This window comes from Cricetulus griseus, chromosome 6 (assembly GCF_003668045.3).
Source record: "Cricetulus griseus strain 17A/GY chromosome 6, alternate assembly CriGri-PICRH-1.0, whole genome shotgun sequence".
Taxonomy (NCBI): domain Eukaryota; kingdom Metazoa; phylum Chordata; class Mammalia; order Rodentia; family Cricetidae; genus Cricetulus; species Cricetulus griseus.
Genome location: NC_048599.1, coordinates 86,168,379 through 86,196,150, shown reverse-complemented (window position 1 = coordinate 86,196,150; position 27,772 = coordinate 86,168,379). Strand labels below are relative to the sequence as shown.

The following is a 27,772-nucleotide window of genomic DNA, read 5'->3' as shown; positions in this document are numbered from 1 at the left end:
ATATGCATCTGTAATACCAAGGCTATATAAGATGGGGAAAAGACTTTGACCCAGGGGTGTTTGCTGGCCAGCTAGTCTAGTCAAAATAGCAAGTTCCAAGTCTCAAAGTGTAAGTGTCTCTATACAGGCAACCAGGCAAATACATACATGCACAAACATGCATATACAACAAACATGCACACACAAAAAAATTAAAACAGAATCATTTATCAACCCCTCCCCCCAAAAAAAGGATGACACAAAACAGACAAAACTGGTTCTATATGAGTCACACATGGTCAGAAAGTAATGCGAAACAGCCACCACACAGCTGGCCTGTCTGAAAATATGAATATTAAATTTAAAAAAACAGTAACACTCAGTGCCAGTGTAGGCGTCATGAAACAGGCAGTCTCATGCATTCTGATGGTCATATAAACAAAGCATCTTTCTTGGGAATTCGTTTGGCAAGTAGAGTCAAATATTAGGAAGATGTCTGGAAATTAATTCTGAGTAATCCCCACTTCATGGAAAAGGCTAGAAGACCTGTGCTACTAAAAATGGTGAAATTTTGGCTGCTGCTTAACTGTAAATAGTGGGAGAGTTAAGTGGATTATAGCACATCTATTCTGACGTCTACCATAGCTATTAAAAACCATGGTCAGGGGCTGGGGAGATGTGTTTTATGCAAGCAGGAACACCTAAATTTAATCCCCAGAATCCATGTTCTTAAGAAAGCCAGGTGTGAGCCAGTGGGGTCAATCTTGCAGCCAAGCCTGATCTCCGGGACCCATGGTAGAAGAAAAGGACAGACTCCAACAAGAAGGGTGCTGCAGCACACAGGCCACACACACACACACACACACCACACATGCAACACACACACACAGCTTGGTTTTTTAATTTCAGCCTTGAAAAAGTGCCCTTTCACAGTTTTCAGTGAATAGGAACTCATTGTCTCTAAAGGAAATTCATTATTTATTTACTTACTTACTTACTTGAGGTGCTGGAGATTGAGTCCAGGACCTCGTACACAGGATGCAAGCACTGTGCCACTAGGCTATATTCTCTGCTCCACACTGTGTGTGCTATAATTCCCAAATTATAATTATACTACTTCCTAATTATAATTATACTACTGAGTGGACAAGACTTCAGAGCCCCTTTTGATGGTCCCTTCTCAACTACGGATATGGGTGGAGGCCTCTGGAAGGTTCCATTTTGATGCCCTCTATAAGACCAAATGAATTTGAGTATCTGGGTTTCCCAAACTCCTCATGTGATATTAATATGCAGCCAGGACTAAGAGTCGTGGAGGCCAAATCTCTTTCAGAAACAAGGCTCAGGTAGGAGCATGTTTGTCCAGAGAGCACAACTGTCCAGAACTACATAGCACCATTGGCAAAGAAGGAAGACTTGGGAGAGTCTGGACTAAAACATCACACATTTATGGGTGCAAGGCCTTAGTCCTTCCTTTCCACTGATCCCTCCCACCCTTCTCCATGGAGCACATGAATTGAGCTGTGTTGCTGGCACCACATTGCTCTGGCACCAAGACCCAGAACTTCTGATCCTGATGACCAGTCACACACCTCCCTACCTGCCCCAACTCAGTCCAGTCCCTTCATGACTTGCTCAGTTGTGCTGAATTGGCTCCTCTCCCTCAAGGCTTGTCTCTAGTGGCAGTATTCTTCTTTAGATCTTCTGGCTCCTTGCCACTCAGGCCCCCCTCTCTCATTATCCTGCTTCATTTCATTTTCTCATCTTTATTAAGTGCCCAAGCCAAACTCAAAATTCTCCTGCCCCAACTTTGCAAGTCCTGGAATTACAGGGACAAGCCACTAGGCCCAGCATGAACTGGACATTCTTATACAATTCCTTAAAAAATAAGACAGCTATAGTTTTATTATTTGGTGAGTGACTGTCTAGAGGGCAAGTTAGACATCAACTATAACCAAATTCAACAAATAGGAATGCCACCCTCTGCCTTCCCTGTGGCCATGACAGACATAACTAATCAATCCTAGCATTCTCTTGTACTGAACCAGGAAAGCCCAGAGTCTAAGAGTCTATTCAGGGGCCAAGCTGTTACTATCAACCATTTAAAGATGGACACCAACTAGGAACCATCTGCTTTCCCTAGCTTCATGTCCCCAAGATTTTTTTCAAACTCAGACATTCTTTGACTAACAATCATTAACTACCCACTTGCCTGGCAATGAGCTCAGCCTGTGCGAGGCTGATCAGCCCATGAAATCACATGTTCTATCCCGGAGGGCAGGCTTTGCCTGGTTTCCTGAATCTTGGGCTCTTTGTCCTTTCCACTTTTCCCACCCCCACCCCACCCCTTGGCAGCCACACCTCCAACGTTTACTGACCAGGCCTGAGATAGAACATAGGATTAGGCCAGGGGAAAGCCTTACTGTGTTCCTGGAAAACCTCATCAAAGCAGGTGCCTCTGCTGTCACTAGTATTTAAAACAATAACAATGGGAGCAGCTGACATTTATGGAGAGCTTTCTGTGTGCTCCGGGCTCAAACACATTTTCTCAAGGAATCTAGATCACAATCCTCTGAGGTGTTTATTAGCCCCATTTGGCCTGTGAGAAAATTTAGGCTTTGAAAGCTAAGTTCCTGTTGATGAGTAAGTAATAGAAGTGAGATTACACAAGAGCCATACAGCTGGCCCTGGGCCAGCTCCTTTGCCTCTGGGCACCTCATCTCTAAAATGGACGTGAGAACAGTAAAGAAAAATGAGAGGCTAGCCTCGCCTATGTCAGTTGGGTGGATACCACAGAATGGCCTTCTGGAATCTGGGTAGTATACTGATCAAGTCTGTCCAGTGCTGATCTGGAAGATCTCTTTGGGATCCTGATAAATCATATGAACAATGAGTTTGCAGAAAGCCAATCCAGTTTCGCTGGCAGGCAGTACATTGTAAGTAGGTTTCTCCTCCTGCCGCATTCCTGCCATCCTCCAGTGTCACCGGCTATGAAAGCATTCTCTCTTATTGTATGCCCTAAGGCCCCAAACACTCTAAAGATTGAACAGGGAGCTGATGTGGGGAGAACTTGGCAGTGAATCTCTTTGTAATAGGATCTCCCTTGAACAGGGCTTATCTCCTGTGTGGAACTTGGCACGTCAGGCCTCACAGCTCCCAGTAACTGTGGGCCTCCCCTTCACCCCCACCTGCCCACATCAGAGCTCAGAACCTTCCTATCACATTAACACAGGCTTCCTGTCCCACCCAAGCAAGTTAGTGAAAGTATCAGCCATCGCTACTTGGCAGAGGAGGAAACTGAGGCTGGGAAGCCAAGGGAAAATGGAGCAAAGGTGTCCAATACCAAGTGCCAAGACTCCCAAGCTGGACTCACACTACTAGGCATTCACTCGAAGGAGCAGGGTCTGGAGAAGCCCCATGTATAAGCTCTTGCTAGCTGGGCTACTGTCCTACTGGAGAGAATACAAGCTGATCTTACAGCAATGGAGAAATGTCAGAACAGTTACAGAGAACACAGTTCTCCACCAGGGTAGTCCCTCCCTCCTCAGCAGACATTGTCAATAATCTCTAAAGACATTCACTGTTAGTTGTCACAACTAATAAAGGGACACTACCGACATCCAGAAGGCAGAAGCCGGAAATGCCACATCCTACATCCTACCTGCATGAGACAGCCTTCTGAAACAAGCTGTCCAACCCAAAATGGTAATGGTGCTGAGGTTAAGGAGCTCTGTGCTAAAGGGAAGGAAGCCGCTGTCACTCACCCCAACCATAGTTTTGAGCAAGTACAAAGCCTGCCTGCCAGGCTCCAAAGAAAGTCAAAATCAAAAGAAAATACAAAGCCAACATCCCATGTGCCTCTTCCTGAAGAAGTCGTAGGCTAGAGATATACCATGTGGTCAGACAGAGACTGAGGGTCTGAGTCTCTCCCACCTCCAACATGCCATCTCAAGTAAGATGTCTCATTGCTCCCCACACAGCAGGATCTGGTACTCTCTAACTACCAAGTGCTGAGGCTGGTAGAAGTTGCTGAACACACGCTGGGTGCAGGACAGCCCTCAGCAAGTCTTCTGTGTCACGCAGCAGCAACAGAGTAAGGAGGGGTACATATATAAGTAACGTCCAAGCGCCATGATCTGAGGAAGGTACCATGCATAGCTCCTCTCATTTGACCCTGATATCTCTGTGGCCTGGCACTTCTACCATTTCCAAATGAAGCCACACGTTCTAAGGGGTGACAATGCCTGGGGCAAATGGCAAAATCACATGGCTACAAGTAAAAAATGTGCACCTGGACACATGCTGCTGTCAACACTGAAGCTCTTCCCATGTGCCTCAGGGATGTCCTGAAGTCATGTCATCTGTGTTGACATACAAGCAAGCTCTATAAAACCCAAGTTCGCTCACATGAAAGCTGAGAGCCATACTAAGTGCCACTATGTCATTCATGTGATCAGCACCAAGGCCCCCAAAAGTTAGACAGCCTTTACCAGCTTCTAGCACCAAGATCTAAAACCCACAGGAAAGAGATTCTTGTCTTCTGTGGTTTGGGGAGGCATGCCTCTCCTGTCATGTGCTAAGAACACTGACCATGAACATCATCCACCTGAGGACACCCATTAAACCCAGCTGTCCTCCCAGGAGACACAGACATGCCCTGGTCTGTGTAGATGCCCCTGCCCAGCTCACCTTTGTACCCTAAAAGAAGCTCACAGTGGAGGTATGAGCCTCCGTTTCTCACTCTGTGCCCACATAAAAGGATTAAATGAGTTAACATGTACAAAGTGCTGATAATATCAAATATATCAAATATAACATGTGATGACTACTTAGTTCAATTATTTCCATTTATCCTAAGACCATCATCAGAGAGGTCTGTTTATCTGAGTCATGTTTAGCATGGCAAAAAGTACTCAAAACCAGACTGAAGACTGTCACAGGGAATGCAATCACTAAGCTATCCACTATCCCTGGCTAGTAGCATCCACATTTCAGAAGCTGGCACAAAGCACCCTAAAGAACAACAGTGAACCTATGGTCCCTGAGGGTCAGCAGGGCAAGTATTTCTTTGCTGTCTCTTGCAGCTACTGAACTCTCTCACTCTGTGTGTCTCTGTCTCTCTGTCTCTCTGTCTCTCTGTCTCTCTCTCTCTCTCTCTCTCTCTCTCTCTCTCTCTCTCACACACACACACACACACACACACACACACACACACACACACACACACCCCTGTGCCTGCCTAAGCCCCTCTCTAGAATTTAGTCCTTTCTGCCCCATTCACATGGTGGCTTCCAGCCTCACATGACACAATGACATGAGTAAATCAGGAGCTCACACAGGTATTTCACTGTTGCAGGAAGCACTGTCTACCTCCTTGCTCACAGGGCACCTCCCATAGTTCACACACTGAAGAGGTGGGTTTGGAAGTTTGGAAATTTGGGGAGACAATAACTGAACTAATGATTTAAAAAAAAAATATTTTCAAGCAACACACAAAGAGACACAGCCAACCACTTGCTACAGCAGCTTCACAGTGCACTGCTTACTAGTAAACTCAAATATCTTCTGTTCTATCATTTTTAGTGCTGGGTAAAACTCATTATCATTTTCTTTCTTTCTTTTTAGGGAATAGGAGCATTGGGACTACATCTCACTCTGTAGCCCAAGCTGACACTGAACTCATGGCCAATACTCCTGATTCAGTTTCCTGGTGCTAGGATTCCAGGTGTGAGCCACTATGCTTGACAAATGATGTCTTTTTTCTACCCCAGTGCTGGGAGTTAAACCTAGGGCCTGGCACATGTTGGGCAAGTTCTCCCACTTAAGTACATCACTAGACTTTTCCTTTTGTTTCCTCATGTTTTGCTGAGACAGAATCTAAGTAAGCCATAGTGGGCTTACTGTGTAGACCACGCTGGCCCTAAGCTCACAGATATCAGCCTGCCTCTACCTCCAAGTGTTCAGCCTGCCTTTGGTTTTTGAAACTTCACTATACATGTTCTGGAAGGCATTAAATTCAAACTACGCACATACCCTAAGTAACAATGACAAACTCAAAGGGATACCAAGTGGTGGTTTGAACAGGAATAACACCCAAAGACTCATGTATTTGAATGTTTGGCCCATTAGGAGTGGCATTATTAGGAGGTGTGGCTTTGTTGGAGTGTGTATGTGTGACCTTGTTAGAGGAAATGTGTCACTGTGGAGGCAGGCTTTGAGGTCTTATATGCTCAAGCTAGGCCTAGTGTGGCAGTCTCCATCTCTTTCTTCAGCACCATGACAGACTGCATGACACCATGCTTCTAACCAAGACGATAATAAACTAAGCTTCCAAAATGTAAGCCAGCCCCAATTAGATGTTTTCCTTTATAAGAGTTGCCGTGGTCATGGTGTCTCTTCACAGCAATAAAACCCTAGGAAATGCTGTTAGGTTTGATGAATTCAGGTATGTGTAAAACCACCTATAAACTATAAAGTTTTTCTTAATATAAACAGTAAGTTATGATAATATCTCAGCAAAATAAAATAATCCAACAACAACAAATACCCAAGGAGGGAAGAGGTACTAAGCATTAGAGGACAGACAGCCCAGTGTCACACAGCTAAAAGGAAGAATGAAGCTAATTCCAAAGGCTGTGAACTAAGTGCTGGGCATCAGGTCTTTCAATGTCCCAAGGAATCTGCACACAGGACTGCCAGCAGTCTGCTCAGAAGAGCCCACAACACAGTGATGGCTCCTCAGTGGGCAACAGGAAATGCACTGTACCCGGTCTGCCTCTGTGGAAACAGGTGGCATAATCAGAGCCGACTGTCACAGCCAACCATCTCCCAGCAGTTAAAGCCAAGGATTATGCCTTCACACTTTTCATTGGTAGCTTAAAATAACTCTTCTTGACTCTACAGAAAACGTAGCCAGTGACAGGAGGTGGGCACGGCCGGGAGCTGGCCCAGCCACAAGATAAAGAGAAATGTTCAAACCAAGACAAAGAGAATCCTGTTTTTTGTTTGTTTGTTTTTTAATGGACATAATATCCCTCTGCTGCTTTATGGGCTAGGATCATATTGGTCATTCCTTGATCATACCCCAAGGTCACTTACCCCATATTAATTCAGATATACACACTTATCAAAAGAGAAATATAATTTAAATGGTACTATCAATCTCTACTACATCTCACATTTTAATACATTCATGGGGAGAGGATATGAATGTTCACAGAATGCACAATCTATGACAGAGTTAATCTCTTTTTTGTTGCTGTTTTGTTTTGTTTTGTTTTGTTTTTGGAGACAGGGTTTAGAGCTCTGTGTAGCCCTGTCTGTCCTGGAACTTGCTCTGTAGACCAGACTGGCCATGAACTCAAGAGATCCACCTGTCCCTGCCTGCCCAGTTCTGGGATTAAAGGCATGAGCCACCATCACCCGGCTGGATTTAGTTTCTTAAATCCAATTTAAGAGATTCTATAGCATAATTCTGTCTCATAATTATAATGTCTCCCTTTAGATCTATCTTTAAGCAAGCACCTCGGTGTTTTGTAAAATACTGTTCTAATTCTGTCCACTTACAAGGCAGAATGTGATCTCTCTTACACAATGCCCTGAGTAAGAAGCACTGGCATTACCAGTACTGTAGAGATACGAACATCAAGGTTCAAAAAGGTCAGGGCAGTTGCCCAGAAGCACACAGCTAGTTTAGGTGATAGAATCAGAACTCCAACTAGGCAGGCTGGCTGCAAGTCCTCTACTTTCTTACATCTAAGAGCCTAAGGAATAGGGGCTGCACCTAAAACAAATTAGGGGAAAGCTGGTTTGCAACAGAATGAGAGTGTAAGAACTCCTCCCCTTAGTTTTCAAAGAGCACCAACAAATTAACAAAAAAAAAAAATTTTTTGATGCATGTGTGTGTGCATGTGTGCACATGGATGCATTGTGCATGGGGTGCATGTGTGTACATGGATGCATGTGTGTACATGTGTGCACAGGTGCATGGGTGCATGTGTGTACATGTGTGCACGGGTGCATGGGTGCATGTGTGTACATGTGTGCACGGGTGCATGGGTGCATGTGTGTGCATGGGTGCACGGGTGCATTGTGCTCATGGATGCGTGTGTGCAGGGTGCATGTGTGTACATGTGTACACAGGTACATGGGTGCACATGTGTACATAGGTGCATGGCTACATGGGTTCACGTGCATGTGAGGGCAGAGGATGAAGTAGTGTCTTCTGCTATATCTGTCTACCTTATCTTTTGAGACAAGCTTTGTAACTAAATCCAAAACTCACTAACTGGTTACACTGGCAAGCCAGCAAGTTCTAGGAATCCACCTGCCTCCACTCTGCCCCTTGTCCCAGCAAGAGGGTTACAGACATCTATTCAAGGCTTTTACATAGGTACCAGGGATCCAAACTCCTCAGGTCTTCATGCTAGCATGCCAAGTACTTTACCAAGTAAGCCATCTCCCCAAAAAGAACTTTTTTTATTGAATTGAGAGTTAACAACAATTAAATACCCCCCAATGCAGGAAAAGATACTCAACTAGCTCAAAATTAAAGATACAAATAATTTTCACAATAAAATTTTCACTTCTCAGACTTAGGAATACTTCGAAGTTTAACAATCCTCAACCTAGGGAGCATATGAAGAAGCAGGCCTCTTCAAACCCCCACATGTGGGTCCAACTGGGCAACAGTCTGGAAATCCATTCAACAGTTGTGAGTTTTCAATGAACGCCTGCTTCTTCCAACTCAGCAATCCTAGACCTGCAACTGTACCAGTGGACATCCCTCTAAACTATTTACCACCTCCACAATTTTCATAACCACCACCTCATGCTTCCATAATCTTTAACTTGTTGTGTTTTACTGAGAAGGTTACAAGAAATAAACAGTAGGGGCATTCCAGGAAGAACTATCAGTGAAAGGGAGAGAGGTTATGCTAAAACAATGGAGGGCCCATATGTCTGCATTCCAGGCAGTTAGTTAGAAGAATGGGTTTATACGGGTACAAAAAAAACGGCATAATCTTCAAGATAACTGAGTAAATTTAAAAGGCTAAGCACAGAGCATGACATGTACATAATATGCCCTATCAGTGGCTTTTAGGGGCCAGCAAGATGGATCAGTAAGTAAAGGCAGTTGCCACCAAGCCTGATAATCTGAGTTTGAGCCCCAGGACTCACATGATAGTGGGAGAGAAACAGCTCTCATAAAGTTTTCCTCTGACTGCCCCCCACCCACACCCCTCCCTCCCTCCCCCCCTTCTCTCTCTCACACACACATACAAATAAAAATCTAGTATCCATAGAGAGATGCTGGAGATCAAACCCAGAACCTGCTGTGCCCTAGCACTAAGCTGCATCTACAGCCCATGAATCTACAGCCTATCTAGACAGCGGCATGAGAGGCAGCATGTAGTTCATCCAGTCCCAAACTCACTCAGTAGCTGAGAACTAAGAACTTCTGATCAATATCCTCTCCACACCTTGTTCATCACAAGAAACCACTTTTTTCCTGCAAGAATATCCATCTATCCATCTTTGTCCAGGCTTGTAGTGCACACCTTCAAATCCAGCCCTCCAGAGGCTGAGGCGGGCATATCTGTGAATTCAAGGCCATACAGAACTACATAGTAAGAGTCCACCTCAAAAAAAAAAAAAAAAAAAAAAAAATCTTTAAAAAGGACTGATAGTTCTCTAAGCTTACAGTGGTCCCAAGTAATCATGGAGGCAACATTCCAAGACTCAAACCACGAACGGCACAGACCTCCACAATGTAGTGCATCTAATGTTCTTTCCTATCTGAAATACCTATGATAAAACCTGATGTATAAATTAGACACAGTAAGATATTAGCAACAATAAACTAATAAAAAATAGAAAGTTATAACAATACATTCTAACAAAAATTATGTGAATATGATTGTTATCACAAAATACTCTATTTACTATTTCAAGCCTCAGTTAAGCACAGGTAACTGAAACCTCAGAAAGCAAGACCACAGATAGGAAGGGCAACTGTGCACAGGTTTACAATGGAGGGGCTTTGGCCTGGGCTTCAGAGGCAATTTTTAAGAGTTCAGGGGCTAGAGATGTAGCTCAGTGGACAGTGATTGCTTGATACATGAGAGGCCCTGAGTTCCAACCCCAGCATCACAAAAAGGAGGAAAAATAATCCACTCTGAAGAGTTCATTAAAAACTGGGTATGGCAAGGCAGGATGGTGCATGCCTTTAATCCCAGCACTAGGGCAGCAGAGGCAGGTAGATCTCTGAGTTCAGGGCCAGCCTGGTCTACATAGTGAATCCCAGGCTAACAAAGTCTACACTGCAAGACCCTGTCTGAAAAACAGAAAAAGAAGGGAAAAGTCTGGGCATGGTGGTGTGTACCTGTAAACCTCCACTAAGGAGACTGCAGCAAGAGGAGCACAAGTTTAAGGCCATCCTTGGACGCATGGTGGGCTCCTGTCTCAAAAACAAAAGCACTAAGAAGAGCCTACTAAAGGATCTACAAAACCCCAAATTCTACATGCATTCATTCCATCTACTGAGGGTCTTGTTACCCAACACCAATAAAGACAAAGAACACTGCTCTAAAGTTCAAGCTGGTGCTAACTTTTTTAATACGCACTCAGGTACTCAGAAGGCATGAGATTACACTGTGCTGGTCCCTGGCACATCTACCCAGAAAAACAAGCACCCCACTCCTGCCCTGGAGAAGCAGCTAATTTGTGACATAATAACAGCATTGTCTGCCCAGGCCTCAGAAATGGCAGCAGGGTACAGCTTCCCTCTAACAGGAAGAAGGAAAAGTGGAACTGAAAATTATTTGCGTGTCTAAAATTAGAGCTTCTGTGGGAGCTGCACTGCTGGTCTTGTTGCCACCACCTCCAACCCCGGCATTTCCATGCCATGGAAATTCTGAGACAATAGGATGACTACAGCTGTCACTAATAAGGAAGTAATAACAAGTTTCCTACAGCTCCTGTCTTCTGAGGGGTCACCAGAAAAGCCACTGGAAAGCCAGCCCGAGTAGATGGTGATAATCCCACTGTGGACTTCGACGGTCAGAGATTTCTGACATTTGTAGGGGTCTCCACCCAGGGACTCTCTGTCCCTCCTCACCATTCCCTTTCTGGCATGTCCAGCACCAGCTCTTTCTCTGAAGGAACAACAGGGACGACACCCAGACATCACCACCACTGGCCAGCTAAATCGTGAGAGAGCAGGCTCTTATTACCAGGATCACTCTTACTCGGGGACTGGTCTCCAAATTAAGCATTTATCATTGTGTAATTTCACAAAAAACTACCTCATACTTGCATGATCATTTACCCAGAGCGCTTCCTCAGATTCGATATTATATTTAAACAAATTTCTTTATCATGACCCTATATGCTATCTAGTCTGCCTATGGGGCTTGATACAGTTTACAAATACTGTTTTGCTAACTAAAATAATTCCTAACCTATTTAAAAAAAAAAAAAAAAACTTCTTGAGAAACATTTGGCAAATATGTGTTCTAGAAACTAATGACTTGAAGTCCCATTTCTTCCCCCCCACACACCCTGCAATCCCCCCATACAACAGCAGCAGCCACTGCCAGAAAATGGATCAGTCTTTAAATTTAGCTTGACAGTCTGTCCTTCTATTCTACTTGATCCCTCTACCACCCAGCGAAGCAGGAAGTATTAGTTTCATTTCCCAGATAAGGAAATGAAGAGTCACAGAGGGTGACTGGCTTGTCTACTGTTCATGGAGCTACTAAGTGGCAGAACAAAACCCATACCCACTCTCTCTACCCTTTCAGTTTGTCCACACCAAGGCAGGTGTGCCTTTGTATACATACTCAGGCTCCAAAGAAACATTAGTAGCCAAGAGGGACCTGAAGGTGTTAATTCGAAATGATTTGGGACACAAAGAATCCAAAATAACTCCGAGCCCTGTCAAGGGCCAGGGCCCACAAGCCTGTCTCTTGCCTTCTCTGGCATAGGTGCTCATTTACACACTGAAAACCTTGAAAATACATCACTTCTACAGCACAGGACACTAAACTGGGGCAATGGAGACTGGCTCTACTTATGCCTCTTTGGGAATTGTGAACTTCAGTTTTCTCACAATAAAATGAGAACATGAGCAGCAGCTACCACCAGAACTTCTGAAATGGTCAAATGAGATAATGCATTAAAAGTCCTAACACAGTACCTGCCACACCTAATGCTACCTATTAATTATAATATTATCAGTGGCATGATGTTAGAAGGGAAACACACAGAAAATTGCATCTTATCCAGCACTCAAAATAATTCCCCTGGCCAAGAAGTGAATGAACTAAGAAGTAATTACTTATGATGCACTGGCAAAAGCCAGGCTACAGCCATCCAGCAACTCGGCCTCAGCCTCAAGCATTACTTTTAGGAGCTAAATAACCTCTTTGCTGACCAAAATTGCTCACTCCGGAGCCAGGATTCTCTCTGCTCAGGAAAGCTTGGTTATTCCTGGTCATCTTTGTCCTGGGGCTGAACTTGAAGTTAACCCAAAGTCACAAACTAACCATAAACCAATTTGCTCTGTTTTCTTAAACAGTCTGCAAACAAAACAATCGCAGGGCTTTCCTTTGTTGTTCTGAAGCAAAACAAAAAATAAAGTCACTCCTGTGAGAATTTAAGAAGCAGTTATAAGAGAAGCCAAAATATTTAGTGTGTGTACTCTGGTTGAAGCAGGAAAGTAGTTAGGCTGATGGATTAGCCACAGTACATAAAGGTACAAACTTATCATCCACCAGGAAGCAAGAAAAGAAGACAAACCAAAAGGGAACCCTGGACGACCACCAAGTGGCTACCAGTTGTTTTTGTTTTGTTTCCATTATTATTGTTGTTGTTGTTGTTGTTGTTGTTGTTACTATTACTACTACTATTTTAAAGCTGACTGCTGTCAAGCAGAACTATACATATCAGGACTATACCTAACACACACATAAAACAAAACTAGTGTGTAAAAATGCACCAGAAAGGGATGGTTAAGACAATACAACCATGAAAGTCCTCACCCTACAGTCATCTTAGGCTGCTCTTCCTGTCTTGGAGAGGGAGAGTGAGATGCCAGTTTCAAAAATGGCTTTTCCGGGCCTACTAAGTACTGAGCCTTCCGGCATCTCAGTTCTCCAGTTTCCACACCCTGTCCTCATTAGTGTCCAAACAGACCTGGGTCTTTTCTGTGACCTCTCCACACCCCACTTAAATAAGAAAGCCTTATAAATCCAATCAACTATAAATTTCAAAAATATCTCAAATCTGACTTTTAAAAGATTTATTAGCTTTATTTTATTTATGTGTATTGTGTCTAACTATGTGGCTGTCTGTCACATATGTGTGGGTACCTGTGGAGATCAAAAGAGAGGGTCAGAGCCCCTGGAGCTGGAGATAGTTGTGAGCCTGGTCTAAACTCAATTGTAAGCAGTTTGGAGCATACACAGTAACACAGCACTGTACCCATAGAGAAAACACAGCCAAAAATACTAGGCACAGGCTGGACACTCAACTTCCACTCCTGGCTTTTTCATAATCCTATCTTGCCAAGTAACTTCAGCCCATCTTCTCTCAACTCCAACTTTCTCATCTAAGAGGTATAAAGAGTTTGATCTGTCTTCAAACCCTGGAGCTATCTATCACCAAATTCTTAAAATTCAAGAGGCAGAGGCAGGCAGATTTCTGTGGGTTCGAGGACAACCTGGATTATATAATGAGCCCTACCAGAGAGGAATGGATAAAGAAACCCTGTCAAAAAAAAAGCAGCTTATCTTTTTTTCTTTAAAAAAAAATGGGGACTAAGGATAACTGTGAATATGTGTATCAGAATAACACACACGTATGGATGCATACACCTATGCACACATGAGGCAGAGGACACTGAGCCTTCTAATCTATCACTCCATTTTATTCCTTTCAAACAGGGTCTCTTAACTGAATCTAGAGCTAGGCTGGTAGCCAACAAGCCCCAGTGCTCTTCTTGTCTCCACTCTCCACAGTATGAGGGTTCCAGGCACACATGACCACAATCACATTTTACATGAGTACTAGGAATTTGAAACCAAGTCCTCACATTTGTGCAGCAAGAACTCATACTCAATGACCCATCCTCCCAGCCCCTGAAACTCTCCTTGAGTCAGTTCTAAAGTGCACTGATATGGAACTGAAGATGTAACTCAGTGGTACAGCACACACACAGCATACTCCCCACCCTGGGTTCCCACCCCAGAACCACAAAAAAGAGTTGGGTGGGGTTCCAATTCCCTGTAATAGTCACCATCAAAATGAAACTGCTGAATGTGAGCTTTTAGAGATATTTCTTCACAAAACCTTTTACATTTCCTATTTTGTAATAAATCCAAAAACAAGAATATGAAGACAGTACTCTTGCGTTTCTACAGAACCAGCTACAGAGGAAGGAAACAACCAAATACAAGGCAAGTGGAGAATAGCAATATGCTAATGAAACACAAGGAAGGATTGAGCAAGAAATAAATTTACCCAATATACTTTTTGCTGATTCAAAGCACAGCTTGCAACTTCTATAGTTGAAACAAATATATGTATGTGTGTGTGTATACATACATACATATATACATACATACATACATACATATATATATATATATACCAAATTAAACTAAAGGGAAATGTAGATCAAATGTTTCTGTAATATAAACTTTAGAATAAGAGAATATTAAGACAGGGCCATCCCTATACATGGGAGGCAGAGACAAATCTCAATGAGTCTGAAGCCACCCTACATAGTGAATTCCTGGGAAAGGGAGTCTGGGGGACTTGAAGCATAAAGCAGTTCTTTTCCTTTAACCTCAAAGACTGCTGTGCATGAACTTCTTATAGGGACAATGAAGACAGCCCATACACACCGTTTCTTAATGTTAATTCCATCTGGTAAAGCATTATCTGAAAAGTGAATTTTCAATGTCTACAAAATTCTTTCAGACACTGTCCAATTGAAGCCCTACAAACAATTCTACTAAGCCATGGTGTGACCCTACCCCCATTCTACGGATGCCTTTCACTGAAGATGGAAGGAGGGAAGAAAGGGCAAATTCAACTTTGATGCTTCATTAGACACGAGCACTCATCTCACACCTACTCCAGGAAAGAATTATCTGCTGAGGGTCATACCACCTTCCAGGCCTCCCTGAGACTTGTGCAAATCCTGACTGCTGAGAGTGAAGGCAGCCCCTGGACTCAGGCTCCCTTCTTCTGCCTGCCTGCCTGCTGCCCAAGTGTGTATATTTCCTCTCAGACAATCCTGTGTGTTTGCATGCAGAGTGTTCCCTTCAAGCCAGTTTCCATCCCTACCCAGTACTTCATTGGTGTTTCACTGTCTGCTTGAGGCTGGTATCTATAAAGTAAATGAGATTTTTCATTAACAAAAAGCAAGACAAGAGCATCCTCCAAGGCCACTTTCTGCTGCAGGGTTCAAGACCACACAGCCAGCTCCCAGAAGGCTGTGAGGCAGAACTCGATTGCTCAGCTCCCGAAGCACCCGCTGGGTGATTCCACTCTTTCACTTCTCTCCCTCAGTTCCCTATCTGCAAAATGGGAATATCCCCCAACTGCCCTGCATCACACACACACCCCATGGAAATACCACAAAAAGGAAAGATCCAATATTCGAGGCACAACATTACCGAAAAAGTGAAGCAAGAAAAAAAAAATGATTCGGAGGGGCGGGGGTTAGCTAGCACCCACAAAGCACGAATACACACCTAGAAAAGCCAGCACCATCTCGGTCGTGATGATGAGAACAAGGCCGGCAGCCTCAAGGGACGCCTTTGAGCGGCCACCTTGGCAAGGCTGGGAACTTTCCCCACAAACAGCGCCCTCCACCCTGAGGTCCCGCGCTTCGCCCACCACCCGACTGCCCTGCGCCAGGCCCTGTTCCCGAGCACCGGTCCACCGCCACTGCCCTTCCGCCCAAGCCCTCGGGCCCCTCCAAGCCAGGTCGGAGGTCGGCCTCGGTTCGGCCAGGCCGGCCCTGCTCCGCATCCACAGCCCTCCGCAAACACGCCCCCTCCGGCCGCCTCGGGCGCGCGAGCTGGGCCCGCGCTGGCCAGATGTGACCAGCTCCGGCCTGCAGCCCACGCGGGGGCTACCACACAGAGTCTGCGGGGACCGCGGGGACATCTTTGGGGCCCCAGGATCACGCCCTCCCCCTGGCACCCGGCAGCCGGAGAAGGGGCTCGGTGGCGGGAGCGGGAGGCCGGCCAAGATCCCCACCGGCCCCCTGGAGGAGGAAGGCTCTCAGCACCGCGATCCACAGCACCTGGCCGGGTAATCCTCGAGCGGGTGACACACGGGCAGGTGCAGGGGATGCCAGTCTGGCCCGCGTCCTCCCACCACACGCCCAGGCCCACCCGAAGGCTTACCTGGCCCAGGCGTAGCAACAGCAGCAGCGCCCAGCGGAGCCCGGGCGAGCGCGGGGGTGGCCGCGTCTCCAGCGCCGCGGGCTTCATGCCCTGCGCGCCCTGGAACGTGCCCGGGACGCGCCCCGCCGTGTGCCCGAAGCCGGGCTCCCTGGTCCCCGCCTCCAGCCGCCGCCTCCGCCTCCTTCTCCGCCAGCCAGTCCGCCTAGTCCCCGCTCCGCCCGCCCCGGGCTTCCCCGGGGACATGGCAGCGGCGGCAGCGGCGGCCACACGGCGGAGCCTAGCGCGCTTGGCGCGGAGCGGCCGCGGCCCTAGACACGCAGGGGCTTCGCGGGGCGGAGCGAGCGACACCCACCCCCCGCGCGTGGCGCCCGGCTTCCAGCTCCTGCGGCCCCGGCTGCTCCCTCTGCCTCCTCCGCGCGTCATGCGGCTCGGGCTGCAGGGAGCCGCGCCGAGCGCTCGGCCCCCTCTCCTCCCCTCCCCCTCTGAATATTCATCGCTTCCTCCAGCCCGGGCGGGCCGGGCGGCTGCCGTGCTCCGCGGCCCCCTCGCCGCCCTCTCGCCGCGGCCCCCGCCCCCAGCGAGCTGGCGGCGGGCGGGGAGTGGGCGGTGGCGGGTCCGGTGCACGCTCAAACGTCTCCCCTCCCGCGGCCAGAGGAAGCGCCCCCCCCACCCCCCGCCTGTCTAGCCCTCCCACATTCCTGGGACTCGGGACCCGGGACGCTGCTCCACTGTTCCAGAGCCACTAGCCAAAGCGGATGGTCACTATGGACTCCCCAGCCTGGGACTCGTTCCCTGGCCCCTAGTTGAGTGTGCTTCTTGCCCAGGTCACAGCCATGCTTGCTTCTAGACTTCAATCCGGTGAAGCCTGGCCCGTGGCTGGGTTTTGGGGGAGGGAGTGGGTGAACCCCGAAACTATTGGAAGCACACCATGCGTTCTGCTCTCTGCCCAGATAACTGGGCCGGGAATTCAGAGCCCGCACAGAAGCTGGTCCAGTGATTAAAGCCCCAGCTATGGCAAGCCCAGCTGTGCTATATACTAGCTGTTTAATCCGGGGTGTGTGACCTAGAGAGAGATGCTTCGCCTCTCTGGACCACTCTTTGCTCTTGTATAAAATGGAGATACTACTGGTACCAGTCTACAGAGACTGGGCTGGCAATTAAATGAGATCATGGGTAAAGTCCCAGGGAGGGTGGAATACAGAGTGAGCCCATCTGGCAGCTGTCATCACAAGACCTGATCTGAAAGGAGTTAGACTACCACGAATATTGCTACTGTGCCCAGACTCACAAGAGGAAACTGAAGAGTCCAATCCACTGCACCAAGAAGTAATGAGAGACAGTACCAAACCATGGCTTGCTAGGAAGGGAGGGATTGAGTCCAACCAAAGGGAGAGGTGACACTTGAGCTGGGCTTTGAAGAGTGGTTGGGTTTCACTAGGCAAATAGAGGGGAGCAGTGTTGACAGGAAGTGGGGGCAACTTGGAGGGGAAAAAAAAAACAGATGCTTCATCAACCTTGGCCTTCTAAGAAACAGGAATAGGAGGCTGAGTATTCTATTTGGGGAAACAAGTGGCCAAGATTAAAAAAAAAAAAAAAAAAAAAAAAGAGTCTAGTCTGAGAACTGAAGTGTAGACCACCAGGTGTCCAACCTGTCTCCAGGCATCCCTTGGGTCCCAACTGCACGGTGGGAATAAAGCTTCACACAGAGAAACAGGTGTAAGATGGACAAGGACTGCACCTGTCCTTTTGTACTCTGCATCTAATTAAACACTATCTGATTATCATAGCCCATTGGGAATTCTGTTGCTCCCTGTCTCACCCTTCTTGAGACAGAAACAAGCGTCTTTTAAAAGCATTTATGCCAGCGAGACATAGTGGTTCACACTTTTAACCCCAACACTCAGGAGACACAAGCAGGTGGATCTACATCGAAGCCAGCCTAGTCAACACACGAGTTCCAGGACAGCCAGGGCTACATTAGAGAGACCCTGTCTCAAAAACGAACAAAAAGTCTTCATGTCCATGGTGCACAAAGCAAAGGAAGTTTCAGTGCTACTACATCTATATACTGACCCTGATACTCACAGACCCTATACACCCATCCCAGTTGCCACAGATTCACATCTTGGATCTGCAAACAGCTGTGTGAGCTCCTACTTGCATTTTGATTTCCTCCTGGGTAGGATGTATGCCCCCACTTAAGAATGTACAGTCTTGCCATGTGTTGGTGGCACACACCTTTAAGAAAATGCAGGAAGCCGAGCTGTGGTGGTGCACGCCTTTAATCCCAGCACTTGGGAGGCAGAGGCAGGTGGATCTCTGTGAGTTACAGGCCAGTGTGATCTACAGAGTGAGTTCCAGGACTGTTAACACAGAGAAACCCTGGAAGAAGAAGAAGAAGAAGAAGAAGAAGAAGAAGAAGAAGAAGAAGAAGAAGAAGAAGAAGAAGAAGAAGAAGAAGAAGTTAATATATGCATAATAAACGAATGACAATGACAATGAACTGATGCTCTGTGTGAGAAATGAACTCTGAACAGTGATAGTTGTAAATTTCTTGTGGGCAGAACCTCATCTCCTCGGTCTACTCTGTAACATCTTGCTCAGTGCTCTGTCCGCAGTAGGAGCTGGAGCTTTGTGCAAATGTGTGGCTACCTGATGGGAACATGGATTCTCTGCAAAGACAAACTAGGAGAGAATCACTCCCTCCACAAAAGGATTTCACATGGCTCTTATGCAGCTAGAATGTCCCAGGTTATATGGTATGTACCATATAAGCTATGTACCATAGCTTTCTATGCTAAACTCTATTTAACCACATTTTGTATTTATGGAGTTGTTTTGTTTTGTAAAAAGTTCTCATGTAGCCGAGACTAACCTGGAACTCCATATATATCTGAGGATGACCTTGAACTTCTGATCTTCCTCTCTCTACCTCTTGAGTGCTGACTAGTATTATAGACATGCACCACCACACCCCACTTACTGGGTGCTGAAGATTGAGCCCAAGCTCCATGCATGTTAGGCAAGCATCCTACTGACTGAGCTAGATCCCTCTGTTTATTTGATTGCCTTTCTCATGGAGTCTAAAGCAGCCAGGCAAAGACAGCCTGTGTCTTGTTCATCACTATATCCACAGCATATAGTAGCCATTCCAGTTACAGTTACTTAGTTAAAGTGAATATGTGCCTTTGAATAGCAAAATAAGACATGAATTATATTCTTATATAACACACACACACACACACACACACACATCAGATTAAAATTGCAAAATAGCTTTTCAGGAATAAATCTGCTATACCAAGTTCAATATACATTTTTCTTGAGAATATAAAGCATAATGATATTTGACCTTTTTTCTATCATTTCTCCTTCACACAAAAGCTAAAATTTTATTGAATAAAGGGGCAGGCACACAAAATGCCAAAACAAGAGAGATTATCTTCCCAAGTTACCTGGTAGGAGTCATGGAGGAGCTCTGGGGTAGGGGTGCCTGGCTCTTTCCTTAGACTCTAAAGGGTGATGATACCAGGAATCTGTATTTTCAACCAGCTTTTTGGGCAATCTTTACTTTCAAACATGCTTAGAATATTCTATTAAGTCACCTGTATCGTGTCCTTAACAATAATTATATCCAAAGAGATAGATAGATGGATAAGAGATAAATAGGTAGACAGAGGTTCGGTTACTTATGTGAGGCCATGCAGCTGCATATGATAAAACCAGGAACTGAAACCGTTTCTTGGCACTCTGCCATAGGACCTCACCTCTTGATGTTTGCGGATAAAAGTCGATGTCAAGTGCTCTTGTGTGTTAACTGTAACTGTTTATTGCATTCTCAAGCCTCCATTTCCCACCCATTTTAGAGTAAGAGACAGAATTTGTGACTTTCCACTTCACACCCCACCCCCAAAAACTGGGAAAAGGAAGACAAGTCCTTAATGGCCAGTCTACATCCCAGCTGGAGGCAGGCCTGCTGGGCACCAGCCTCAAACCAGGTCACCAACCCCACAGGGAGTCCATTCAGCCTGGCAACCCTCTGTGTACTTTAAAAGCCACCATGAGCAAACCATTCTCCAAGGCCCTCCTAAGCAGAATGGAATGTTTCTTGAGAGTCTGATTAGCTAATGCTGCAGGCATGGCTGCCCTGAGACCTTCCTGCCTCGCTAACTTGAATGGAAAGGGTGACTTTTAGAAAAAAAAAAAAATCTTTGTAAAAAAGAAGGAAAAAACAAAGCAGCATTTTATCTTCATAATAGTAACAGGATGCTTCCTCTGGACTAATAACTGAACTGTGGTTAGAATGCCATGTTTGTCCATCAGACCTCAGTTCCTCCCCTCGATAAAGCCTGAATCACCTGCCCAGGCTCAGAGCCTGGGAGTGCCTTGGTGACCTTTCCTGTTTCTGACTTCAAGCACTTGCATCATTCAGCATTTTCCTAATTCTTTACTAGAGGACGACACCCCATCACTCGTGTGTGTGTGTGTGTGTGTGTGTGTGTGTGTGTGTGTGTGTGTGTGTGTGTTATTGAAAACAAAGCGTAACATTCTTTTTTTATTAATTTATTTTTTACATTCCACAAAGCTTGACTTTCAAAGAGACATATTTTTCAGTTTTCAGTGCAGCCACCTGAAGGTGTGGGAAGGACAGTAGTTGCTTTCAAGGGTCCCTAGCATTTCCATGGCAGATACCCACCATGAGAAGCCCACTTGTGTCCCCAGCTCACCTCCAAAGCTAGTAGGATCCACCTTCAGCTCCCAGTGATCCCAGGATCTCCGTGTCCTGGCAGGACAGACCTAAGACTCATGGTTTTGGAATACCTGGAAAGAGGAAGTAACAAGGAAACTCAGAGCCTAAAAGACAAGGAGCTTTTTGTCTAAGGCTTATGGGTGGTTTGAGTAAGAATGGCCCCATAGATGCATAGATTTGAAAACTGGGGGTGGCACTATTTGAAAAAATTAGGAGGTGTGGCCTTGTTGGAGGACATATGTCACTGGAGGTGGGCTTTGAGGTTTCAAAAGCCCATGCCAAGCCCAGAGTCTCTTTCTCTTCCTGCTGCCTTCAGATTGGGATGTAGAACTCTCAGCTAATATGTGTCTGCATGCTGCCATGCTCCCTGCCATGAAAACAACAGACTAAACCAGCTAAATGTTTTCCTTTGTAAGAGTTGCTGTGCTCATTGAACACTGACTAAGATAGCTTGAGGACAACTAACTACACAGTGCCCAGAAGTGGCAGGCAGGGGGCAGAATGCATAGGAGCCAACTGCAGGAATATCCCCTCAAAGGAAAATCTAGGAAAGGTGAGTGGATTCAGGCTTAGAAGTCTCCCACTCCCCTCTTTTCCAAATTGAAAATAAAATATAATCACATTGTTCTAGATATGTAGGATATATGAATCTCTAACATCAGGATAAGAAATAATGTATGATAATTCCTGATAGAGAAGAAAGTACCCTACAATCTAAATAAATGAATGTTGATAATAGATAAACAGATGATAGAGATAGATAGATAGATAGATAGAATACAGTTCAATTATACACATAAATTATATAATTAGAAAGAAAGACAGACAGGTGTATGGGCTTTGACTTTAGGAATGAAATGCAGTAGGTACAGGCATGGATTTTTGCAGAGTTGGCTGCTTATTTCCAATCCTGGCATGTCTTAGCTGTGTGATCCTGGGCACATTCCATAGGTTCTCTAGCTTCAATATCCTTATCTATCGGTGAGAATGCTGATGGTGACAATCCCTCTTTCTCAGAATTGCATTAAAATAGTTAAAGCTCTTATAATGTTTCCTGAAATTAAGTTAAGTACCATGAACATGCTTCCAATTATTAAAATCTCTTTTTTTGGAAGATCTGGAGCAGATAATACCATAAGACTGTCTTATGGACCAAGTTCAAAACCTATATATTGGCCATAGGTGGCACACACCTGAAACCCCAGCACTCCAGGAATTCTAAGCCAGCCATGTCTACATAGTGAGTTCCAGGCCAGCCTGGGTTACACAGTGAGATTCTGTCTTGGGAGTGGGTGGGGTGTGAATCAGTCAGGATGGGCTAGGTTTTGCTGTAGCAACAAACAACCCCCCCAAATCTCAATTACTTAAGACAATAAGTATAATTTCTGTCTCCATGACATGTCCACCTCAGGTCAGCTGAGGGTCACACTTCATGTCATTCTCCCTCAGCTCAAGACCCACCTGCTGAAGCAGACACTATCTGGAACATTGCTAATTGCTCCAGTAAAGGGACAGAGAGGTTTAGAGGGTCTTAAGGTTTAGCTCGTATATGTCCTTCAAAGGCTAAACGACTGCACAGTAGCCTGTGTTGTTTGTCCTTGAGAGATGACAGGGCTTTCACAAGATGGAGCCTAATGACTGTAAGGAAGGCCACGGGGACATGCCATCAAAGAGGATCCTCAGATTCCTGGTGCCATGAGATTAACGAGTTTCCTTCACCTGATGCTTAGGTCATACCATGTTGCATGACCTCACCACAAGCCCATAGCTAAAAGGCCAGTGACTATAGACTGCAGCCTCTGAAATTGGAAGCCAAAATGTGCCTGTCCTCTCTGTCAGCTGATTATCTCATTGTCACAACCAGAGAAAGCAGACTAAACTCAAATTGAGTCAGCAATCAAGTGCTGTCTCCTGGAAGTGCCATCTATTTTACTAGCAAGAACTAGTGCTGGAAGGACAGTCCATTCTACCAGAAAGCAGAGGCAGAAAGTCCTGAGCACAGGAACAGGGGCTCTGACCAATGCTGTGGACAAGCCCTGGAAAAGTGTCAAAAAGGCAGCATTTCTGGCCTGGTCAGAGGCCTACTGAGTCCAAATTCACACCATTACAAGCTGCATATAATTTTAAAAAATAAATTTAACTTTATTTTATATGCATTGGTGTGAAGATGTCAGATGCTGGGGAACTGAACTTACAGACAGTTGTGAGCTGCCATGTGGGTGCTTGAACCAGGGTCCTCTAGAAAAGTAGCCAGTGCTCTTAGCTATTGAGCCATCTCTCCAGGCCCTGCATAGTAGGTTTTGACAAACATACAAGGACTGGTCAAGCCCACAGGGTGACAGGGCATTAGCATACCTAGGGATATGCCACCCAGCTATTGTCACCCTTCAGTTAACATGCCCATTTCTTTAACTTTTTTTTTTAAGAAAACATATTTTTTTTATTTTAAAACAATCTTTTTTTAACATACCAATCCCAGATCCCCTCTCTCCCCTCCCCCCATGGGGAGTCAAGAAAGTCTAACATGCCCATTTCTTTACACACACTTTGAGCTAGTGGGTTAGATAGAGCTCAGGACTCTGCACTGAGAAGCACGCGGATGACACCAATGCAGTTAACTTCCCCCACTCACATTCTGAGAAATATTAAGTTATGTTTTCTCTGGAGGTTTGGGGAGTTGGCTGGATGGTTGTTTTGTTTTGTTTTGTTTTGTTTTGAGGCAGGGTCTCTGTAGCTCAGGCTGGCCTAGAACTCATTCTGTAGACTAGGTTGGCCTCAAACTCATGGCAATCCTCCTGCTACAGCCTCTTGAGTGCTGGGATTACCAGTATGAGTCACATGCCCAGCTTGAAGGTTTTCGTGTTCATGTGTATACTGATGTACATACATATGCAGGTGCGTGTGCACATGTATGCATATGCCAGTGAAGACAAAAGGACCATCTCAGATGTCATTCCTCCTAAGAAGCCATCTATCTGGTTTTTTGAGACAGAGTCTTTTAATGACCTGAGGCTCACCAAATAGGAAAGGCTGGCTGGCCAGTGAGCCCCAGGGATCTGCTTGTCTCTACCTCAGATTTGGGTTACAAATGTGTGCCACCTTAACATACTTTTTACATGGGTGCAAGTATTCAAATTTGAATCCTCATGTTTGCATGGTGAACACTTTCCTGATGGAGCTATTTCCACACTGCTGTTTGTTTGTGAACTTGGATTCTTCACATTTATTTATGTTATTCTGTATGTATGTAGGGAACAGGGGGTGCCCATGCCACAGCACATATATAGAGGTCAGAGGACAACTTGGGGGAGGCAGTTCTCTCTTTCTACCATGTAAATCCTTGGAATGAAACTCAGGCCAACAGGCTGAGTGGAAAGCTCCTTTATCCGCTGAGGCATCTTGCTGGCCCCTTCCTTTGCTTTTTGGAGACGAGTTCTCATGTAGTGCAGACTAGCCTCAAACTCTGTAGCTGAGGCTGACCCAGAACTCTTGATTCTCCACCGTCACTTGTAGGTGCTAGGAGTATAGGTATGCAATCCCATGTCAGGCTTACACAAAAATAATTTTGAAAGGCCTAGGCCACTTCAACTAAAAAGAATGTCTTAGTGAATGTCCATTTGCCTGCAAGAAACTATAATCCAAGATAGGAAGAGGGTCACCGCTGTGTCAGGCTGACCTCATCTCATTAACTCCTTACCCCCAAACCTATAACTAGAAGTGCCATCATGATCCCCATTTCATGTCTGAAAAGCCAAAGAATTTGAAGTTTAAGGGACTCACTCAAAAGCACACAGGAGACACTCAGGTCTGTATTCACTACATGGTTCAAGTCCCAGGATGGGCATGCCTAGCCTACAGAGGTCCTTCTATGGAACCCCTTCCCCATCTCAAGCAATCTTCTGCATGCCCCTTGAACTTTCAGCCTCCTGCCAGGACAGCAAGGATATCACTGGATTCCCTGCATACATGTAGTAAATTGTGATTTCAAGACATGGATACAGTCTTCACCTCCCTCCATTCTTATTCATCTGCTGCAGTTGTTTTTCCACTGTTGATAGTTCCATCAGGAGATTTTTTTTTCCTGAGCCTTGCATCTATCTGTTAAAAAAGCTGCTGCTGCTGCTGCTGCTCTCTGGGTTTATCACACTGAGCTGCAGGGAACTGTACAATGCAATTCCTGTGACAAAGAAATTCGGAAGCTATACAATTCAACCTGCTCACTTGTACAGATAAAGAAACTGACAGCCAGGTGAAGTGATGTGCCAATGATAACACAGATGTTCTGGAAATCAGCAGTGCTTCTGTAATAACCCGCCTGTCCAGCCTTCTCTCCCCTCCGTGTGACTAGTAGAGAAGAAAACAGGATCTCCTTTGCTCTGGCCTCCACCCTTCTCAACTGATCCCCATGCATTTCTGGGATGTAAAGAAATGCCAGTAGGCTTGAGTTAGCTAAATGTTGAAGGTTGCCGTCACCAAAGGCATGCAGAATATGAAGCATTTCAAGCCTCTGGGACCTGGAAAAGTAAGCTGGGCTGGTATAGGACTGGATGGTTTGGACTGGGCTGATTCTGGGCCTGTTTCTACCTTGGTCATGGTCCTTAAAAGAGAAATCTATCAGAAACAAGATTGCAGACCAGCTGTGATCCTGAACAGAGGCAACTATATAGAAGCTCTCTCCGAGGCCTTGCCTTTTCTGACAAAGCCAAATTTGCCTTCCTCTTATCCCTGCTGACACAATAACAAGCATCCACATGGAAGAACCATACATCTAAACAGGACAGGGCAATGAAGGATCCTGCCTGACTCCTCCCATGACCTGGTATTTGACATTTAAGGGGATCCCTGACTTCTGCTTCCTGGCTCTTTGGTACCAACTAGAAATATGCAATCAGGTATATTTTCTGCACACCTGAGCCACACAAAAGTAGTAGCCACCCAACTGCTGTTTTATTTGCTTGGAGTTTTGATTTGTTTTGTGATGGGGTCCATGCTGTCCTGTAACTCAGTTGTAGCCAAGGCTGACCTTTAACTCATGATCTTCTTGCCTCCACCTCTGAAGTGCTGGACTTACTGGTGTGTGCCATCTTGCCCAGCTTCCAAGTCTACTTTTGACTCCTAGAGTTGGAAGGTAGGTAGGAAGCCATGTATTGAACCCCAATGTACTGATGAGTAAATGAAGGCCCACAGGACAACAACCTGTCAAGGCATGGAAAGGTTTATAAAAAAAAAAAAGTTAGGCCAGGCAGTGGTGGCACATGCCTTTAATCCCAATACTCAGGAAGCAGAGGCAGGCAAATCTCTGAGTCAAGTCCAGTCTGGTCTACAGAGCTAGTTCCAGGACAGCTAGGGCTGTTACACAGAAAACCCTGTCTCAAAAACAAACAAACAAAAAGTCAGAATGGTATGGAGATGGGGAGAGGAAAAAATGCATATATAGATATATAGATCATATACATGTCTTTCTACGTCATTTTTAGAGTTTATAAAGTTGTTATGAGGCTGGAGTGATGGCTCAGTGTGTGAAGTGCTTGCCATGCAAAATATGAAGATTAGAGTTTGGATTCCCAGAACCCATCTAGATACCAGGTGGGTGTAGTGGCCCACCTGAAATCCCAGTGCTCAAGGGTTGAAGACAGGGGCCCCACAGAGAAAGCTGGCTAGCTAAAGTAGCCAAAACAGTGAACTCTGGGTTCGGTGAGAGATGCTGCCTTAATGTAAGGTGGAAAACAAACAAAGAAGACACACTATATCAACCTTGGACCCCCACACACGTGTGCACTCTTACACATGTGAACATGTATGTATACATGCACACATACCAGATACTCATGAAAAACAGTTGCTATGATTTGGATATGAAAGTATCCCTCAAGAAGGCTTATGTGTTGAAGGCACCTAGTCTCCATATATTGGTGGTGTTGAGAGGTGATTTGATTCTAAGGGTAGTATCTTCATCAAGGGATTAATGAATTGATGAGCTGAGCTCATAGATGATTGGGCATAGAAGCAGCAGATAGGGCATAACTGGAGAATGTAGGTCACTGAGAGAGTGCCTTCGAGTGTATATGTTGTGGAATATTTTTTTAGCTGTCAACAGAACTTTATTCATAGAAACTGTGTGGACGGACCTAATGGAGCTGCAAGCCCCAAGGTCTAGCCCCTTGTTTGGACCCTAGTGAAATGTGCAGAATGCCCTCCCCAATGCCAGAGAGAGACCAGGAGGAATGACATGTTCTATACCATGTGGAGTGTGAGAGGAATGAGCAGAAATCTAGTTATTCCTTCTAAGGCTCCTCCTGGAGCTGGGGTGCCTGAGAGTAAATGGTCCCAAAGGTGTTGTGGAATATTAAGATGTGTTACATTTGTTTATCCTGTGGAACATTTGTTTAATGATGCAAAGATTCCTTCATGCTGCATTTGTTTAACTCTGTGAAGCTGTGTTACTTTGCCTGTCTAAAACACCTGATTGGTCTACTAAAGAGCTGAATGGTCAATAGCTAGGCAGGAGAAAGGATAGGTGGGGCTGTCAGGCAGAGAGAATAAAATAAAAGGAGAAAAGAAGGGGCTAGCCACATAGCCAGACACAGAATAAGAAGAAAAGAAAGGATATACAGAAACA

The 27,772-nt window shown here is 45.5% G+C and overlaps 1 protein-coding gene across 2 annotated transcripts in view; it reads right to left on the bottom strand.

Annotated features, from left to right (window-relative positions):
- Positions 1–16,855, bottom strand: part of Ptprj (protein tyrosine phosphatase receptor type J) — a 160,440-nt gene extending 143,585 nt beyond the window's left edge. The window contains exon 1 of one of the 2 annotated variants that reach the window (XM_027422616.2): positions 16,404–16,855. In XM_027422616.2, coding sequence (XP_027278417.1) covers positions 16,404–16,826 — 423 coding nt within the window. In that variant the 5' untranslated portion in view covers positions 16,827–16,855. The remainder of the gene's footprint in view (positions 1–16,403) is intronic. The other variant, XM_027422615.2, reaches the window with a different exon arrangement.
- Between the last annotated feature and the right edge of the window lie 10,917 nt (positions 16,856–27,772).